Source organism: Bemisia tabaci, chromosome 5 (genome assembly GCF_918797505.1).
Source record: "Bemisia tabaci chromosome 5, PGI_BMITA_v3".
NCBI lineage: Eukaryota > Metazoa > Arthropoda > Insecta > Hemiptera > Aleyrodidae > Bemisia > Bemisia tabaci.
The window spans coordinates 52,313,240-52,334,991 of NC_092797.1; the positions used below are offsets into that span (position 1 = coordinate 52,313,240).

The 21,752-nt window shown below is 38.9% G+C and overlaps 2 protein-coding genes across 2 annotated transcripts in view; both read left to right on the forward strand.

The window, feature by feature from the left end:
* Positions 1-539: 539 nt before the first annotated feature.
* LOC109039831 (ester hydrolase C11orf54 homolog) lies at positions 540-7,428 on the forward strand. Its single transcript, XM_072300915.1, has 7 exons — positions 540-1,122; positions 1,614-1,712; positions 2,235-2,410; positions 3,230-3,397; positions 3,871-3,967; positions 5,244-5,410; positions 6,609-7,428. Exons 1-7 carry the CDS (start codon positions 1,047-1,049, stop codon positions 6,780-6,782), a joined length of 957 nt encoding a protein of 318 aa, XP_072157016.1. The 5' UTR covers positions 540-1,046; the 3' UTR covers positions 6,783-7,428.
* Positions 7,429-10,815: 3,387 nt separating this feature from the next.
* The window catches only part of Madm (MLF1-adaptor molecule), a 155,171-nt gene continuing 144,234 nt past the window's right edge, over positions 10,816-21,752 (forward strand). Inside the window, exon 1 of the mRNA XM_019055500.2 lies at positions 10,816-11,410. Within this exon, the coding sequence (XP_018911045.2) occupies positions 11,279-11,410 (132 nt within the window). The 5' untranslated portion in view covers positions 10,816-11,278. The remainder of the gene's footprint in view (positions 11,411-21,752) is intronic.

The following is a 21,752-nucleotide window of genomic DNA, read 5'->3' on the forward strand; positions in this document are numbered from 1 at the left end:
TCTCCGTAAGTGTAAGTATTGACTTATTTCTCTTTGCATTATTTCGTCATCCTGGGCAAATTTCAAGCCTTAATTACCATCGATTTGTGTTCCTCCTAAAAACAAAGTGTGCCAAAATATTTTGAAGCGTTCCCATTGAAATTCGTGGTTTTGGAATCTCCATGTCAAAATAAGTCGCAACGCATAGAAGAGGAGCGTCTTTTTGAAATAAGCGGTAAAACGAATGCAGGCTGTCTAACAGTCAAACGCAAATATGGCCGAAGCACGCAATTTAACGGTATTTTCAGAACCGCTGTTAGCGCGTCGTGTGGCATTGGCAGGATTTTTTACCTTCACCTACTTCTTTACAAACCATCGTAACACATATTTGAACCATGCCAAGATCAACAGAACGAATTTATCATTATTGGATCCGCAATCAACAAGTACTTCCCCGCAAGACTTTTTTTATCCTGGCAAACCTGTTCTCCCCCTCTCCCCTTTTTTCGCTCCCCTCCCACTTCCCAAGAAGGTAAAATGTAAACAAAGTTCTGTTGCTTATCGTTATCAGTGCCTCAATGTGTCTTCTTTCCTCATTTTCGCGAGTCGCCTTCGGTTTCTTTTCATTCATGAGTCATTGTTAGTTCCATTTAATGCACCTCTAAAAAAATTCGAATATTTGTCAATATTAGGCTTCATAGTTCATTATCAAATCAAAGTGTACTTTTACCTCAGCAGGTGCTTATTACTCCCAAATCTTCATGGTTACCCATCCAAGTGTCGAGTAAATTTCCATTTTTATCTCACGTGACAGTGGGAGCTATTAACGAGTTTCTCGAGGCTTTAACTAAACTCGTTACCTGCCTAGTTACCCCAGTATCGTGTTTAAAGTTCCTCCTCTCTACGCCTTTATCTGTTCAAGAATTCACTTTATCTCCTCCTCTTTTTCTTCAATTTCGCAGCGAATTGGCTGAGTTTGAAGTACTTGCCTCTGTGTAGTGCTTGATTCCTTGATTAATTCATTTTTAATGATCCAATAAAAGTGCCTGTTCAAAGTGTTTCCTAAAATGTCATTGCCCTTGAAGTCTCTACTCTTTGAAAAGGCGGATTTGGTATGCCCTCCGCTGGAAGAAGTTGCCAAAGGTTTGTACTAGTTTTTTGGACAGCTTAGAGCTTGATCATTAATATTTCCTCGATGGTAGGTGAGTAAGGTAAGGAAGATGGACCAGAAAGTCCGCTTCCTGCTAGTTTGTGTTCCAATTTGTATAAGATACTGTGCTCCTTTAAGATGCGACTTACCTAGTGATAACGAAGCACTTGCCCGGAGCCTTTGTGATTTGTAAATTTAATGTTAGCAAATTTACTTTGAGCTTACCGCATCTCAATAACCAGAAACTCCAATAATTCTGTCCATCAGAACCCTTGCAATAACTGCAAAAATGAATGAAAATTTGAGATGTTTGAGAGCACACCTGTAATGATTTTTTTTTTATTTATTTATTATTTTTTTTGGTGTGTGTATCGCATGCTTTTCGAATTTTTTCCTGTGAGCCAGCAATCTTGCTGCACAACATGTCAAATGTAGTCACTTAATGATTTTAACTACACTGTCGACCAATTTTTTCTTTTTGCAGTTTTGGAGAAAGGCTTGTCTGCTAGTTTTAAGTCTGCCACAGTGGAGGTTGTGGATTGTCCAGATTTGACACAAGAACCATTTCACCTCACTTCGAAAGGTATTACTTTCATAATAATAATAGATGCTCTTATGAACCTCATGCACATTGAACTAAATTATTACCTAAAGTATCTAAGTGGTAAAATTTTAAGGGGCTAACTGTTTAACAGTTATTTTGAATTTTCTACAATTCGTAAGACGAAAGAGAAAGAATTAAAAAATCTCTCCTTGATAGAGTCTATGCCAAATAAGTTTACACACTTTAGACTGCAACAGAGGATCTGCCATCTCTCTTCTTGCATTTACTTAAAACATGAAAGTGACGTCACACGATCTTCTGTCGTAGTTAAGAAATATGTAAACTTATCGCCAAGGACTCTAAATAGTTGAACATGCTGAGATTAGAAGACTTTGAATGAAATTCATTTACTGAGAAGAGCTGATTCAAAGGATCCATACACTTGGAATGTGATTTTTTCCTCACACCAACATTCTATTATTCCCCCCATTTTTTTTACCCGCCAAATCGTTGATTGAAGTTTTATCGAGCAGAGCTGTTTAATTGAATTTTACTTTGCAGGTTTGGGTGGCTCTCCCAGTCTCTTAGAAATCGGTGGCCCTCCATACTTATTACCTCTTGTAAAAAGAGACAAAGTGTATGATTTAAAAGAGGTACCGGAACTTCTTGGATCAAAATCTGTGGCTGTAATCGGAGCAGGAGCAGGGCCTTGGCCGTACGCAGGAACGAATTGTGAAGTAAGTATGTGAGATGAAAACTAAAAAGCGTTTTTTTCGAAATGCGGCCATGCTCGGGATCTTCTCAGTAACCCAGAAAAATATTTATTTGCATGTGCGTTAAATATCATTCTCATAGAATAACAAATAACAAGTCAAGTGGAGGAAGAAAGTGGAGTGTTTATCGTTATCTAACACATGAATTCAAAGAGCTTGCATCATATCAATTTTCTGATTATTCATTTATGTTGACTGCAAAGCTAACGCACTAAATTTGTAACCAGTCAGGCAAGTGTTATCTGCTCTGAAAAAATTAATGGAATAACAAAATTCCATGATTTTAAGATTTTTATAATATCTATTTTCGAGGTTGCCAGCAGTCTGGAAAACCTGGAAAATCAGGAAAAGTTAGGGAACTCGTGGGAATAGTCAGCGAATTTCGGACAAACACTGATCACCAAAACATCACTTATTTTCCAACTCTTTACCCTTTCTGGTCAATTTTTAGGCTCGCTATCTTTTCACCAGCTACTGAATGCCTGTTTCCATAATTTGATCTCTAAAAATGAAATTATGTCCTAAGTTCAGCGAAAGTCAGCAAATTTTAAAAATAATGGAAATTTTGTTCGAAGGTCAGGAAAAGTCAGGGAATTAGAAAATTTCGGAGTCAGGGAAAAGCAAAAAATGTCAGAGAATCTGAAGACAAAGAAACTATGGCAACCCTAATTTTATTTTTAAGTTGAAGCTTAACTTGTGCAATGGTTCATAGAAACCCTATCCATGAGGAATTAATATCACTCTTCATCATTAAGTTTTGATTTATACTCCTCAAATTTGCAGGGTGTCTTTAATCTCAGTATAAACAACGGAAAAGTTACCAATGGATCAAGAATTGGAAAAGTTGATCCAGCCACTGGGACCAAGCACCATGCAGAAATCTTACCAGACAATGAAACACGGTGTGCCTTGCTAGCTAACCTTTTTTGCTCAGAAGGGAAAACTGACAAGGTCAGTATTTTAACCAGTGAAAATTGTGTGTTTTAATTATTAGTGCAGAAATAGAAGAAATGCTTGAAAATACAGTCTCCATCTCTCAGAGACAGGAGTGAAATTTCTTTTACTGCTCCCACTGCCACCAATGATCCACATGCAAGCCTACATTGATATTCACAAATTGATTGGAAGAAATTCGCCCCTCTTAAAAAATTACTGTGGCAACAAATATTCCTCAAAATGCAGTGCCGATAGTAAATTTGATTTGAAACAGTGCAACTGCTATCAACAATTTTTTCATCCCAATGTAAGGAAAAATCAATTCTGCTGATGCTAGAGTGTTTTACGCCAAAAAATCAAATCATAATTTGTTTTCCTTTTTTGACGAAAATCGCTCTGTAGATAAATTTACCTTTGTTCACCAAGGGTTCCTATTCTGCAAATGGTCACTCATAAGTCTAAATTATACTAAATTTGGCTCCCTTCAGGTACTGAAAGTTCACTGCAAGGGAAGAACAGACGATATGGACTTCATAACCACTGTGAAACTGGCAATTCATGCAAAATACAAGGACCAACCTATAGGTAAGTAGCTTTCTCCTTCTTTTTCAACAATATTATTCTCCAAATCTTCGGATATCAAATATTTTTAATGATGCTTGTTTCAAAGTAAACTTTGCAGAAGAATTGATCTGTAGAACTCAATACTTAGCTTTGCTCAATCGGTCAAAACCTGTTTTTAGACCGTAAGAATCAATGCAGTTTTTACACTATAAATTACCTCTCTATAAATCTTACAAATCGATGGCTAAATGCAAAAAATGCGTTTATTGATTGCAATGTTAAAAAATCTTGGTGAGTATTTTATTTTCTTTGGCCACATCCCTATGAGCACCTCTCATGGCTTAGTCCATATCTCAAGAAAAAGTAACAAAAATGTTTCCCTGCAATTTCGTGTGATATTTGTTGTATGAGTGAAGAAAATTCACAGAAAATTTCAATAGAAACTGTGGATCAATTTTTCTTTAAAAAAATGAAACGCTTGTGGAGCCTTTTAACACTGCAATCTGCGATACCTACTCATTTTTCAACTTAATGTGTGGAAATTTTACTTGCCCTCTTCACTCATAGGAGGTTTTGATCATGATCATATGATTCAAAAATCTCTAAGGAAAAGAATGAAAAAAAACTATTATTATTACTCTGTGAAAGATTTAATCTGTTTTCTCCTGTACACAATATAATTAGCTACCAAAATTGTGAGTGTTATTATCTGCCGGAATTTTTGATTTCAAAGAAAATAAATAAACTATTAGCTCTGCTCTGGTAACGCTACAACTAAGATACCGATTTCAAGTTCATGATTGACTCAGGAAATGTTTTTTCCTATCAAATTTTAAGAGTAAAACTTATGAAAGATTGTCTGTTAAATTCAGCTTAGAATTTTAAAACAAAATGTCAAAGAAACAAATTTTATCCTCAGACTACGATGTGCTACACTGAGCCACTTTGGGCTGAGATTTTTCTGGAGGGTGGTATGGAAAAAATCATACCTACCTAATAATATTTAAAATTTTGGTCATAAGTATAATCCCAAAAGTATCCTCAATAATTCTGGGCACTCTTTCATTCAATCTTCCAAGATGAATTATTTCCTAAACAGTTTTTATCTTACAAGAAAAATTAATTTAAAAAGAAATATTATCAAATTTGATAATATTTATTTTTTTATATTTTGAGGAAGTCTTGAATGTGGCAATCCTAAAATTTGTTAGTTATTAGGTATGAAGTTTTCTCTTCGATTCATCATTTGGTCGAAAACTCATGATTTCCTCTGTTTTAATTTTTTTGTCTCTATCAGGTTTTGGTGGCGCCTTTCTTTTGAAAGAGGGTAAAGTCAAACAACACGTCATGCCCGATTTCTCTAAAACGCCAATCAACTCGGATGAGGATTTGAATAAATGGTTGAAATTTTTTGAGATGTCTGCCCCTTTAGTTGCTGTAGGAACTTTTGCCACGTGTGATCCTGTAAGTTTGTTGTATCGTATAAATTATCAAATACTCTCTGTTTACTACATCCTTCCCTCTTTCCTCTTTCAGTGTTTTAACCTCTTCCAGGCTGTCCAGGCTCTCTAGCATGCTCATGTATATTAGAGCTGACTTTTTCTAAGAGTTCATTCGCTCTTTTTTTCTTATTTTACAAGACTTTTTTTCTTTTTTTGTCAGAGGGCAATACAGAGCCCTATCAACAAACTACACAATGGATTGGAAACCACTAAAGAATATCAGCATATAGAGGACTTTCTGAGGGTCGTTGCGGCATAATTGTAATATTATGCCCTCAATTAGCTCAAAACTGAACCAAACCGTTCGCTGTTTATTCTATAGGATACTGGTCTTGATTACAAAAATGAGACACCATTAGACAGGGAAAGAGGTCCCTTTCCAAATCAGATTTCTCAAGAAAAATCAAGCTGTGAAGAATGATGGTTTGGTAGACAAGTGATGGGTAGAAGAAATGCAAAAAAAACTTTTATTTATGTAAAACAGTTTCAAAGCTCTTCGGTGTCCTAGCATCATTGCCGGGGTCAGAAAGTTGAAGAAACCCTAGGATTCATAATAATAATAATGAAATAACTTTGTTAGAACTCGCTGCCTCTCTGTCACAAAACCTCTGTTCTGACACTGGAAATCTTTGGAATAGCTTACCTAGCACCCCACCACATTGCTTGAAGCATCCTTGAAATGTTTTTGAACTTCAAAAATCACTCCAATTGAAATTTTGCCTCTGTAGATAAACAAACTGATTGCGGTAGACGTATGAGTCGTAAGACAGAAAGTTGGAATTTTTTAGCAAGCCTGCGTTAAAAAACCAGAAAACTGGAAATCTCAATACAGATTGAAAAAGGTTATATGAGCACAATTTTTCCTCAAAGAGATACGCTGAATGGCCGTGACCAGTGTTGCACCAAGCAGCATATCTCTTTGAAGGAAAATTGTGCTCATAAGAGCTTTTCCCCTCTATATTGAGATTTCCAGTTTTTGGACTTTTAACGCACGTTAGCTAAAAAATTCCAACTTACTGTCTGTAGATAAAGGTCCCTTTTCTTGCGGACGTTCCCGATTGATTTTCCAAAAGCTTTGAACAGCATCGAATATCAGGTCTGTAACTCTTGTAAGTATTTGGCAAATTCTTCCTTACACGTTTTTTCCCCCTAACTTCCAGGGTTTGGATTTAAGGCTGCAGCATTTCCATAGCTTTGGCCTTCACGGTGAGGCTGGACACTACCACTACGACACAACGCCAGAAACTGTTGAATATCTGGGGTACTTCTCCTTAGCCAAAGTTGTCTACCGGCTTGATCGGCCAGCTGAAACTCATCAATTTGGCCGGGACTAATTAAAATTTGCTCAGTCAACCTTTGGGGGCTCCAAAGATATACTACCACGTGCCTATTTAGTTCAATTTTCAAGCATCATAACTTTTTTTCACTTTATGCATTACAATATGAAGTCCAATGAAAGATAAATGATGTTTCAATGGCCTCAAATTGTAGATCCGCTGATCCCTGATCAATAGCTTTTAGAGTGATCTTGATTGATAAGTCATACTGCACTTAAGAGCTGTATGAATCAATTTGATGAATAATTTGCAGTACAGTTGACCCTGAAGAACCCCTAAATTTTCCATTCAAAGAAATTTCTTCAATCCATCTAAAATCTGTGAAAATTCTTTTCCGTAGTGCAATATCTCTTGGAAGTCACAGTGTAAATGCTGAAATTCTTGATTCTCAATTGTCCCAAGGTGGTAAAATTACGTATCTTTTCAACCCTGCAGAATCGGATAATTCGTTTGTGATTAATTTAAAATGATGTAGCAATGAGTATGATGGTTCCTGGATATTAAAACCAACATCTAGTTGATAAATAGTTCCGTAATTAATCTTAAGCAATTTTTTCATACATTTTCCAATTGAAAAAGTTATTCCATTGAGCAATGTTTACCGTTAAGTTTTACATGTTTTATTAAATTTATTTTCATGAAAGTTTCAGTTCTCAAATTTTTTTTACCTAAAGTAAAAAGAAATTCCAACCCACCAAATCAATGAAAACAATTCAGAAGGCTCAAAACTTGGTAACATTAGCTCTTCTACGTTAACTTTCATGTTCAACTTATGTGCTTTAAGACATTGTTTCACAGAATCCTGAAACTCACAACATTATGTCATCACATCGTATTACATAAAATATTGAAACATTAATTACAACCTTATGGCGGCAGACAACTACCATTAAGTGAAGTGCTAAGGATCGAAAATTGGAATTAAATTAATTTTGTCCTTAAAATCAATTGACAAAGCCCTGCAGGGAGAAATATCTAGAAAATATACAGAAAAAAAATTAGCCAAATTAACATTCAGGATGTTAAAAATCTGCGCAACAACTCCTGCTTGTTGATGTGAACACTCTGGCTGTTGGTGCAACATCTTTGTGGTGTTGAATTAACAGCCGAAGCATTTACAACATTATTCCAGAGCTACTGCACAGATTTTTCAGATTTCATATATGAATGCTATCTTTTACCTGTGTAAATGTCTAAAAAAAATATTCCGATCAATCAGAAATTCAAATAAAATTCTAAATGTTCTAGGAAAGGGCCAGCTGCCAGTTTGCTTGTTGTTCTATGTTCTAGCCTCTCTGAATATGGTCAGCCTTATGAATCCAAAAGAAGCATTACATGGTGAAACTAGAAAAACTTGTATTTTGATTTGCAATGTTATAAAGTCTCCTAAACATTTCTTTTTGCACCAGTATTTTTAACTTTTTCCAGTCATGTTTTGATTTTTTGGGAAAGCACTGCTTTACTTTCTAGAGGCTCGATTGAGGAGAGTTTAGTGTGGGCAAAGAAATCAGGCCTGTAAACAGAACGCCACCAGTTTTGCTCTTATTAGAGCACATCAGGTGAATTCACCGGAACAGTCCTGATTCCAAGGACATTATTCACTTCGCGGTGCCCTGCAATGTCTGCCATGCCTGATGTGTTTTAATATGAGTGAAACCGGTGGCGTTCTGTCGACAGGCCTGATTTCTTTGCCTTCACTGAACTCTCCACAACTGAGGCTCTTGGAAGTAAAGCAGCGCTTTATCAAAAATTCAAAGCATGGCTGGAAAAAGTTAAAAATATTGGTAGACAATATACAGCCTTCTAGGAATTTTACTCTCGGCTTTTTTCTTTTTTCAACGAAAGTCCAAGCAATGGCATGGCTTGAAACTTTCTGTTTATATTCTTACTCTGCTTGAACATTTCAAGCAATTAAACTAATTCAGTTACCCTTTCTAAAATCAAAAATCTCTTGATATTGTTTCAGTTGCAAGTTTCTGCAAAGAAAACAAATTAAAATTATTCTTCGCAAATTTTCTGCGTGATTTTATTAGAATGAATGAAAAAAATTCTCAGGAGACTCAATAGTGATTGTTAATTAGTTTTCTTTTATATAAATAAAACTGTAGTGGTGATTGACAACTTCAATATTTGAGGAATGAATTTTTTTACTTCAGCTATCAATATACGCCATATTGCTGATTTCATCATTCCCATAGTTTCAAATAATTACCTAACAGCGCTTGAGAGGATAAACTTTTGTTGTTCATTTCATTCTGATTTTTTAAATTATTTTTTAATGTTTCGAAGAGTTGACTGAAGCAAAATTATTGTATTTCCCCACTCCCCCCTTCGTTTGGAATCCAAAGCACGTTTCTTGTATTTATTTGTCATTCAACCCATCCAAGGATTCGTGGGTGAACACTTGAAATAGATTAATTTGGAGTAAGTACCTATGTAAAATTATTATTTTTCCTGTGTCAAATGGCTAATATACAATCATAGGGATGGAAGAACAATAAAAGTACAGTAGTAAACAAATTAAAACTTAAATGTCAATTTACAGCACTCGCTTATTAACTTTTATCTTATCAGTGAATGATTGTGAGGAAATTTAGTGTTAATGGCTTCCCCTCTACCTCCCAGAAGTCTAAAAATTTAATCCATCACTAAACAAGTTGCTATACCTGAATCATAATCAACTCTTCAATTACCTTTTTAAAATTCATATTCAGTAAATATATTTGAAAATTAAAAATGTCTGTGAAACTTGGAAATTTTAATTTTGTGAAAAGGTCCTTGTTTGTACCTGATATGGAGCTAGTGGCTCAAGGTATGACCTCATTGTCTCTCATTACTAAAGAATAATTTTTACTGACTTATGGATGGGCTATCGTTCTATTGTCCCTGCTTTTTATACCAAACAGAGTCTCAGAACTAGTCATCACGCAGATCACCTCTTATCCATATTGCAGTGGATTTTTCATGAAAAAAACTATTCGCTCGGATTTAGCCCTGTTAAATTTTGGATATTCAGTCTGTAAACTAGTAATGAAACCAGGAAATGTATCCTGATTATTACATTTCAAAATTTTTGATGATTCAATTATTTTGATTTCAGTGAAACTGACAATATGAATTTTGTACTTATGCTCATTCAATATTATTTTCATACTGACGCGCTGGAATTAAATTCATATTAGGGAAGCACTGTCATGGGGTCTAGGTAAACTGATTAAAGAGGCTTCTTTATAGAATTCATATGGTTTCCCCAAGGAATCCATCCATACATATATATGGAGTCTATGGTACCTCTGTTGAATAATTGATTTCATCCAATACAACGCCTAAGCATCTTCTTTTCACGGGTTTTTTGGAAGATCCTAATAACAAATTTTTCACAAGATTTTCTAACAAAACTAGGAAAGTTTACCTAGCATAGCATTGCAATGTAGGCTTCAATATTTTTATGAATAAACTTTTGGGTCTCCAAAATGGATCCATAGTGAATTGTGAACTCCATACATTATAAAATTGGACAGCATTGACCATTTATCAGCCTAACTACTCTAGACATTGCACAAGTTCCTTTCAAGTTTTGCAAAACAAGGAAGTATTTCAGCCTTTGCTCTCCTCATTTCATAACTTTACTGCCACTTGTAAAAGCGCAGGTAGGTAGCTGGTTGTGCGTTTTGGCGCGCGTCAAGAAACACGAGCGTCTTTTCAAAAAAACGCGGTTAACAAGAAAGCAACACAGGCCTCCAAAATAGCCGCCCGAACTCTCATGTCACATTATTATTGTGATCCGATTGCCGACAGAATTCTTAGACACAGAATTATTGTAATTTTCTAAAATTACTTTTCAGCGTAATCTAAAAACTTTTCTGGCTATCGAATGCCTTTTTATGATTATGATTAGTTAATAAAGTGGGTACACCAATTCACCACTTCCAGTTTCTTTTGAAGTGTGTTGGTAGCTTGTAAATAGTTGACCCTTCTACTCGCCAGGCTGCAGCACGGTCCTCCCCCTCTCCGCAGTCCAATTTCGTCGTGAACGTTGTCAACTCGTCGCCAGCCTAGCAGTCCGATTTATCGGAAACGACGTCCGTTGATTCGTACTTGCTTGCGAGCGACAGGCCTTTCGTGGGGCCATGTAAAAGGCTAACGTGGTCGGCCGAATTCAGCGTTGAATTCAGTGAACGGGTGTTTAATTGTTCTCCATGAGTGTCAGCAAATTATTGCCATGTTTACTGCCTCTCGGTTCAGACGCAGAGTGTCGCGCAGCGAGAGTTTCCAATTGATTTTCAGTGATTGTGCTCGGCCTTAGTTTCCACGTTTCGATGTGATAGTTCGCCAGTGCTTCTTTCATTCAGTTTATTTCCATGTGTATATCAATGTTCAACGTGATAGCTTCGCTATGAGTGAGCGTGACTCAGTTACGTGAGAGTCTAGTGTTTCTTTCCGTTCGACTCAACCGTTGATTCAAATTTTAACTCGTGTCTTCTGTGCTGACCATGATGTCAGGAAGTCGATCTAGCAACGATCAGGATTTAAGATTTCCTCGGGAAAGTGGTGAAGATTCCGAGGATGAAAGTGAAATTTTGGAGGAGAGCCCCTGCGGAAGGTGGTTGAAACGTCGTGAAGAGGTACGTAATCTCTACAGCACTTCGGTCGTTCTTGCCTGAACTTGAAATATTATGAGGTTAGGTTTGCAGCTACGTTTCAGTTGAGATGATTGCTCTCTTGCAATAGCAATTTCATGGGTAGTGGGATCACTATTAGGTCTGTGATATTCACGCCACTCTATTAAATAGTTCAAAGAGGAATCAGTAATTACTGCAACTTCCTTTAGCATACTTCCAACTCTGCTTGAACGATGCGTCTGTCGACCATGTTTGTTCTATTAGGAATGTCGCATGCCATCCAATATTTTGTTTGCTTTGTTCTTGACCCATGTTTAGTCACTTACATTAAACCTAGCCCTGAAAATGGTTTCTGAATTGCTCTTCCTGAACGAGGGCACCAAATTACCGGAGTTGGACAGCTGCTAAGAGATGGAGGAAGAGCGAATCCTCATTCTAATAGCATCACACAACAACGGGTTAAAAGTGTTGATATCGTCAAATCACAGCGTGGCTATACATCCTGAGGGGCCTTAAAACTGATGTTCAGAGTTATCACCATGGCGAAGGCCTGATCGGTTTTTGGACTTTCACACATGCCCGAACTCTCTAATGAAAAATAAACCTAGATAGAGCTGGGAAAAGAAAAGATTGAACGAGAGTCACATCAGCCCATGTGCATCAATCATCAGTTAGCCAGCCCAATGGTTAGAGCATACATTTCCATTGAGTGGTGCCATTTTCTGTTGTTACATTTGTCCCATCTTAATCTTTCTACAGTTCTATTCAGGGCAATCCCCAAGTCCAGCACCACCAGCACAAGGCGCCATCCCTATGACTTCTGAATAAATTGAGATAAAGACTTGAGAGTTTGTGTGTTCTCTTAGGTCGAAGGAAACGACATTTGGGAACCCCCAAAATTTTAAGAGGATCATTTTGAAAAGGCGCAAGAGCCCTAGGAGGTTACGATGGTGGTGCGGGACTTGTGGAGCATCTTGTACAGATCTCTGTAAGATATAAAGTAATGAAGAAAAACTTTTTAATGCGGGCGGAAAATTGTTCGTAACATGAGGGAAGAGCTCGTTCTAGATAACAATGCCTTTTTTGCTGCGAACGCGGGAATTCCCTACTTATATAGCACCTACAGCAAAAAAGGCGAAATAAGATGGGCGCTAGAATAGTGCTGCGTCTACACTATTCGGCGGAGAAATCAGAGCCAGCAACTGCAGTAATTAGGGTTAGAGTCACTAAATGAGCGTGAATCTAATTATAATTGTCAGATTTTCCGGCTTTGATTTACCCGCAGAAAAGAAAGTATGGACCCAGCACTATTCTACCACTCAGGTCTCTACGAAATGGTGATCATTCTGTTGAGTGACCGGTGACGGTGCACGCACTGCTGTGCTAAGGAGAAACGTCGCATAAACATTCAGATGTCATCTAATTTCTCCCTACAAAAAATTCATTTATCAGGAAAGTTTCGAATATTTTCTACTGAAATTTTCAGATACTGAAGATTGAATTACAAGCGGTATTCTCCGAAAATTTTGGGGGAAATAAGCCTGAAAATTCCCGTTTTGTCGAAGTAAATTTGGCAACGCCGGAAGGCTCATACGGCATTCCTCCCTAGCACGCGTGTATCGATCTGCGACCGCGCTCCAATTTTTACCGTGCCTCCATTCTGCCTCCAGTTCCCCGGTCTCGGCCCACATTTTCCGGTGTCGACGGGCCCGGGCGAGCAGACCAGACATTCCGAAACTTGCCAGATCTCCCCGTTTAATCGAATTTTTCCGTCTTAGCACCTATACTCGAGCGTGCGACCCTTCACAACTGTAGCACAATTCGGCAACGCCGCCGCACGAGACACCACGGTTGACAGATCGCGCCTTTTAATCCGCGGATTTTTCACGACTTGATCGGAGGAAACTGGTGCCTTATCGCGACTCTTCCATGGAGCCGTTAATGAGTCACCTCCAGACTCCTGAGTGGCCCCGGGGGGGGGGGGGGGGGGGGGGCTTCGTGAACCACTAACGGACCACGCGCGATAATAGGAGTAGAGGAAACGCTTGGCGGGCGGTCATGGGCTTGCAGATAGCGGGAGGGGGGTTGGGGGCGCTGTGTCTGGACTTCCATCGAGGTTGGAAAGGGCCCTAGCCTGAAGAGACCCTTTTAAAAGGCATTTCTCGATCGCTGTGTCGACGTTTAATTCACTATAATCACAGCAATTGTACTGAATTCGTTAAAACTTACACGTAATTTTCTTTGTGAGTTGACGATGCTGGAAATTAAAAATTTCAGGAAAGTCGCCCATGAGTTTCCGCTCTATAACATAAATCAGCAGTTGAGATTCCGAACAGCGGCGTGGTGTGCTTTGCGATCTATCGATTGATCTCCCATTTAAACCTATGGAAAAGGAACGATTAGCAGGGTGTTCGCAACGAACGCCTTTATAATCGATTCTTTACCATAGCTTCAAATGGGGGAAAATTGTGGTCGATCATTCACGCCTCGTCCCAGATTCCGAAACGCCGCAACCAAGTAATGCTCTTTCCGCACCCAACGCCTCAATCGTGTCACTGGTATTTTAACCAGATTTTATAGAGGAGTCTCTCACAGCCATTTCTCAATAAAAATACCTAAGTACGCCCCGGACATGAATTTCTCATTTTTTTTAAATTTTTAAATTGATTTTTGTCTAAAGAAACTGGAGTTGCAGAAATTCCTCCTGAAACTTGCAATTATTAGTTGCGGTTATTGAAAATCTTAATTCGGTGTAATCGAGATAAAAATCACGCATTACACCCTCCGTAGTTTTATGTCCTTTTTTTGTCTTGAAATTTTTTTAATGGTTTGCGACCGACTCTGTTGAAAGTTCCTGTGGATACCTGTCTCTAAATCCGACTTTTTTACTCAGCCCGAAGAAATTAATGCGTAATCTACATTTTTAAACATCGCAAATTTGCCGCAACATTGAGGTGAAAAACGCGTATTTTTTTATGTTTTAATAGAACTGCATGAAAATTGCGTATTTTGCGCGATTTTGCGGTGCCGTCTAATAAATTTTTAAGTTTTATTATAGATCGAGTAAGTAAATGCTGTAATATTAAAGTGAAAAACGAGTAATTCCTCATGTTTTCACAAACCCGCCGGAAAAATCGGGTGTTTCCTGCTGTAGGTATTGAGATGAATTTCGCTTAATTTCTCACTTTCTCATTAAACCTGCTTGCCTCAAGACTGAGATGCAAATTGCTTTTACTTACTAAACCGCTGTGTACCTAAGTCGCATATGTTACTAAGAGGTTTTGAAGAGTTTTCGGGAATTTTCCGGAATGATTACGTACAATTTCAGGCAATTTTAACAGTTTATTATCTTTCATTCTATTTCCTTTTTCTCTTTTCACCGGAAAAAATCAAACATCGTCCGAGTTTCTGTACCGTTACACCTATATGAAGAAATCAAGTGCCCAATTGTCCGGACTCCGGAGTAGGTATGCGGTTTCACGCGAAATTGAAGGCGAATTTTGGCTTTTAGCCTGTTTCAAATTACTTACCTACGTTTATAAAGGCCACGATACTCATGTGATACAGCCTAATCACTTATTTTCGACTACGGTTTTCCTATTTCGAACGGATTTTTCTCGCGTTTTTCTCGAAAACTGGAAACCTGCAGATCCTGCACACTTTCTTAGGAGGGCAACATTCAGCTGAAAAATGGACACACGTGAGAAACAGCCTGACAGGTTTCCAATTCGAGGCATCGGCTTTAAATGCATCGGTGAAAGTTCGTTCTCGTTTCAGTTGCATCCAGTAGCATGGCGTGCTTCGCGATGTATCGGTCGATCTGCCATTTAAACCTATACTAAAGGATCGATTAACACGGTGTTCGCAAAGATCACCTTAATAATCGATTATTTACCACAGCTTTAAATGGAGAAACATCGATAATCGATCATTCACGCCTCGACGCTGGTTGTATCGCACCCTTCCGTAAAGTACCCGAGTTATCTTCCTCGATTTCTCAGGCCGTCAAAGTCAAGGACGTCAAACCCGCATTTCTTATGAGATTCATTATCTTTCTTAATGAGTCTCTAGATGGTGTTGGAACATGGTATCACTCTGCAAAGCAGAAAAAAAAGTGGTTCGTTTTTAGGGTTTAGTTGCTCTTCGGGTACTGCAAGTCCTGTTCGCATAGAAGGCAAATTTTGGCAATTAAACTGCATGAAAGATCATGGAATACCCTCCATCCTCGTCCTCCTTGCCGTGGCAAATGTTCAAGTTGGATCATTGATTTTCGACTCATTGTCGGAAGTTCCTCCTTTCCTTGTTCCAGTAGTGCTAAAGTATCGATCATTGTACCCTTCCATAAAGCACCTGAGATATTGTTTATGATTTCTCGGGCCGTCAAAGTGAAGGACAGCAAATAACCTTCATTTTTTTGAGATTCTTGATGTTTTTTTAAGAATCTTCAGATGGTGTTGGAACATGGTGTCACGGTGAATGGGAAAAAATGCGGTTCATTCTCAGTCACTGCAAGTCTTGTTTGGAATGAAGGCTTTTAACATTAAAATTAATATGAAAGACCACAGAACGGTTTCATTCTTCGTCTAGCTCGCCGTTGGAAAGTACAGTAGACTCTGGATTATCCGGATTAATTGGTGCCGGGCCCGATCCGGATGAAAAAGAAATCCGGATAATAATAGTAAACACAAACACCACCAACCAACACCACAGTATTCTTATTATGTATATATCATGTACATACCAACACGGATTTAAAAGGTTAACGCCAAACTGAACGACTCAATGGTGATCGTGAATGGTAGCCGACAACGATAAATTACAGTACAACGATTAAAGCGCGCAATGCGTGAAGTATTCATGCAGTCTTGTAGCCGCTAATGTGCGTTTCAGGCTAACTAACCGACTGCACTGCGTTTGGCGTAATGCGAGAAGTATGTATGCACTCTAGTAGGCGCTAATGCGTTCCACGCCGGCCGACCTCACTGTTTGGCGCAATACGTGAAGTATTCCTTCAGCCTTGCAGGCGCCAATATGCCTTGCGACCGCTTCTCCGCGGATCCGCTCACTTATCGGAATGCGTACGTAGTTACATGGTTGCAAAATCGGCAAATAATCGGCATATATTAATCGGCCAATTAAATAATCGGCAATAATCCAGAGTCCGGATAATACGAAGCCGGATAATCCAGAGTCTACTGTATATTTTGAAGGGGGATTTTCAAGTTGGAGCATTGATTTTCGACTCATTGTTGGAAGTTATTCACCCTTTTAGCAGTTTTAATTTATCAAGCATTGTACTTACCCTTCCGTAAAGCACCTGAGTCATCTTTTGTAATTTCTCAGGCCGTCAAAGTGAAGGACAGCATAGAACCCTCATTTTTTTTGAGATTCTTAATGTTTTTTTAAGGATCTTCAGATGGTGTTGGAACATGATATGAAAGAATGGCTCATTCTCTGAGTTTGGTTCTGCCTTAAACTCGAATCTGGAAGACTCGTTCAGAAATAGGCGCATGTTAACTGTTGAAGTAATGCCAATAACATTCCAGTTGGATTACTGATTTTTTTTATCAATCTTTGGAAGTTTTCACTGCACCGTTTTTAATTTTTCAAAATTTTACCCTTCCGTAAAGCACCTGAGATATTTTTTGTGAATTCTCGGGCCGTCAAAGTGAAGGACAGCAAATAACCCTCATTTTTTTGAGATTCTTGATGTTTTTTTAAGAATCTTCAGATGGTGTTGGAACATTCTAGCATTCTTAAAAAAATATGTCGTTCTTAGAGTTTGGTTTTGCTTTATATTCTGCAAGGCTTGTCTTGAAAGAAGGCAAATGTTGACTGTTGAATTAATACGAAAGACGTTTGACTTGGTTTTATTGATTTTTTGTTTTACTAATCTCCGGTAGTTTTCACTGTAGGTTCCGTTTTTAATTTTCCAAAATTTTACCCTTCCATAAAGCACCTGAGATATTTTTTGTGATTTCTCGGGCCGTCAAAGTGAAGGACAGAAAATAACCCTCATTTTTTTGAGATCCTTAATGTTTATTTAAGGATCTTCAGATGGTGTCGGAACATGCTATCATTCTCAAAATTTAAGTTGTTCTTAGAGTTTGGTTTTGCCTAAAATTGTAATAGGCCTGTTCTGAAAGAAGGCAAATGTTGATTGTTAAATTATTACGAAAGACGTTTGACTTGGTTTATCAATTTTTTATTAATCTCTGGAAGTTTTCATTGTATTGTTTTTAATTTTCCAAAATGTTACCCTTCCATAAAGCACCTGAGATATTGTTTGTGATTTCTCGGGCCGTCAAAGTGAAGGACAGCAAATAACCCTCATTTTTTTGAGATTCTTAATGTTTTTTTAAGGATCTTCAGATGGTGTCGGAACATATTATCATTCTTAAAGAACGGCTCATGCTCAGAGTTCGATCTTGCTAAGTGCCACAAGGCTAGTCTAGAAAGACAGTTGATAAATCATTGACCCGTGAATCGATACGAAAGACCAAGGAACAGCTTTTTTCTGAATTTTAAAGACGGTTGTTTCAGCCGAGTCATCGATTTTCAATTCGTCGTAGAAAGTTGTTCACTGCAACTGTTTCAATGCAGAATTAGATGTGCGAAACATTGTACCCTTCCATAAAGCACTTGAGATATTTTTTGTGATTTCTCAGGCCGTCAAAGTGAAGGATAGTAAATGACCCTCATTTTTTTGAGATTCTTGATGATTTTTTAAGGATCTTCAGATGGTGTCGGAACATTTCGTCGTTCCCCGCACGAAGGAACGTAACAGCATTTCAATGTTGCCAAATTTCCTTGCGCAGATTGCACTTTTACTAGGAGAATTCTGGGCATTTCTGACTGAAAAATTAACTGATTTTTCTTCTAATTTTATGCGAAAATCAGACCAATTTCCGACGAAAATTGCACGGGTCTATTCTTGTTAAATATTGAATTGTTTGAGCCAATTTTGCAACCTTGGAATGGAGTTACGTTCTTTCGTCCGGGAGACGAAGATTTGTGTGTTACTGATGCTTTTTTAATTGAAGTTTACCACATAGACACTTACTAAGGTATATAATATTGATTACCATTCATATTGTAATGTCATCGTGAATCTCCGTAGTCCTTAAATAACGACACGTATTAACATGCGCATGCGTTATGTGTTACGATGCATTATTATATTACACGTGACAGCTTTCCTTCTCTCTTTAAATTAGTTTGCGAAAAAAAATTAAGAGCTGGTTGCCGGCAATCAATCTTGGTAATTGCGTTATACCCCAAAATTTCCCTCCCGTTTCCCGCGGATCGCGAGGTTGGACAATTTTGCATCTCTAGATGTTGTCAAAATTATTTTAAAAATATTTTCAGGGTTTTTTGTTCCAATGAAGCATCCATTAATTACGTTACGAACTTTTTCGGCATTTGTGACTTTAAAACAAAATGACGTCATGATATCATCGACCTTCTTTCCCCCTTAGAGCATCATGCAATTTATAAACCAAACGCTTGCTGAGTATACTTTTTTCTTTAATTTTTGTTTAAAAACTACTCTTTCAGGGATTTTTCTAGGAAAACATACCAAAAATCCCCTTTTCACGAACGTTTTTGATCTTTCAAAAAAGAATCAAATTCTCTCCCGCGGATATCTGAAACATATTTCGTCACCTTCCAGGCAAAGTATCACAAGCGCCATGCGGCGTTTAAATATTTCCGCCGCCATTTTATTTTTCTACTGAGAAATTGTTGGTTGAATCTGTTCGAAAATTTCGCTAAATTTTATCGGCAGCACAAAGAAAATTCGGTGTAATTTTCGGACAGCTTCGTTGAACAATTTCTCTGTAAAAAAGGCAATACTGCCTTGCTAAGGAAGAACGCCGTATGAACATTCGAGAGTTGCCAAATTTCCGTCGATGAAATGTTCATTTTTAAGGAAAGTTACGAATATTTCTCCTTGAAATTTTCAAGAAATTTAGTTGAAATTAAGAGCAACAGGATCTGAAAAATGGGAACGTAAATATTCATAAGTTTACCGGCAAATTCGTGTTTTATCAAAGGAAATTTGGCAACGCCTGGAGGTTCATACGGCGTTTTTCCCTAGCACGGCAGAATACTCTCCCTACAAAGGCACTTCAACTTCGAGCGCGGCAACGGCTCCCCGTCGCCGATCATGAGCGCATCCCTCGGTGGCGCGCGAAATTAAAATTTGGCGTTCGCGAAGCCCGCAGAGCTGCCAGATTATGCGGGAAAATGTGGATATCACACACGGATTCCAATGGGGTGAAGTGCACCATCTGGCAAGTATGTAGCCCGTTGGCAAGCCAGTCGATGATAATTAGAGTGAGGAGTAATTCCCCAGTGGACGGCGCGCTGCATCGCATTGGCAGTATTGGCACCACTCGAATGGGGGGGGGGGGGCAGTGGTGCTGGGGAGAAACCGCGTATCCGTACACACGGGATACAATGGCGTTACGTCATTTTTGCTCTCAAGGGTGGGGAGGAGGGGCGGGCGGTAAGGCGTCGCGCCGGTGGCTTGAGCTTGGAACGGCTCAAAAGCTGCCACCGGCACCGGCCAGTCGCAGTCGTATACTGCCGTGCTGAGGAAGAACGCCGTATGAACAGTCGAGAGTTGCCAAATTTCCCTCGATAAAACGTGTATTTTTGAAGACATTTATACATATTTTCCCTCGAAATTTTCGGGTGTTTTAGATTAACATGCGTGCAAAATTGTCTGAAAATTTTGGAAAATAATATTCGCAATTTTTCCAGTAAATTCGGTATCTATCGGAGGAAACTTGGCAACGTCTGAAGGCTCATACGGGGTTTTTCCTCAGCACGGCAGTATAAGCTGCGGCCGGCGCTTGGTCAATCAGTGAAGAATGTCGCTTGTTTATTTTTAGCCTCCGCCGGTCTATTTTTGAATGGGAAGATTGGAAACGGAGAACCGGTTCGCGGCCCCGACCGACCACTCCTTTTCATTCCCGCTCGTTGTCAGATCGAACCGGTTGCCTTTGATTCCGGTAGAGAGCGCAGGGATATTCCTTATGATCCAGGTACGGTCCACTCTGGTCCAGAAAGTCCGGAAACACTGCTGCTTTTGTGAGGGCAGTCCGGAAATAGGTACAGAAGAAGTACGAAAATTCTGCAAGATAGTCCGGAATATTTTGCGTTCAGATATGCTTGATTGTATAAGACGATCTTGAACGAATTCAATCCCTTGCGCATTGATTCCAAATTATGCATGTAGAGAGAGTGCGGGAATGTCGAAATATGGAACTCTTGCGGCCCAAAACTGCCGTGCTTAGGAAAAACGCCGTATGAACCTTCAGATGTTGTCATGTTTCATTCAATAAAAAAACAAATTTACGTGAAAAATTGTGAATACATCGAATTTTTCAGACGAATTTGTTTAGGATTAAATCTAAAACATCTGAAAATTTAAAGGAGAAATATGCATTTTCCGTGAAGATACACATTTTATCTAAGGAATTTTGGCAACTCTCGAATGTTCATACGACGTGTTTCCTTAGCACGGCAGAAAAGAGCAGCCAAACCTCTAACACAAAAAATGTCCTTGCCAATTCGTAGATTCCAACATCAAACCGAGATGGTCAAGAATGTTCAGAATTGAGCGTCCTTCCGCAAAAATGAATCAATTTGTGCAGAAAGTAAGTCAAATACATGCTTTTCAAACGCTGGGTTGTAACAGTTTTATTATTAAATCGTTGTGGAGTTCCTAGGTTGGCTTCCTTTTTTGGCCCTGAAAGCTCCATGAACTAACCTCCAAATTACCGACATGTCCGAGTCCGTGCTCTCATCTGAGAGTTTCTATTTCTCTACGCGACGAGCTCGGGATGTCTATTTTCCTCGCTTTGATTTTGATGCACGATCTGGCAGCCAAGCCGATACGTCGATGTTTATCCATCCACGTAACAAAGCTGAGGACAACGACGCATAATGTGCAAGCGCTTTCTCCTCCTGTCTATGGCCCCTGCAAGTTTTTCGACCCACCAGCTTCATCGACACCGGGGCAACCGGACTTACTTGCCGTTGACGCAGTCGCCCCCGCCCTGTCGTGTCACCGCCCGCTCCAACCACTCAGAACTTACGTTTCGAACAAATCGGAAGTCGCCGTCTCGACAGAAAAAAAAACATCGCCGATGATACATCTCTTGAAAGCATAGAGTACATTAGGAGGCTTGAGAGCTTATAGTATAGAAGTCGTAATGTGAACGGGAGAGCTGGCGCCATGTTCTGCTCGACGAGTTCCGAGCCCGGTGTGCGCTAAGCTCGGGTCACTTTTTCGGTACATGATCGATCCAAAATGGCGGTGTGGAATACGTAGTAA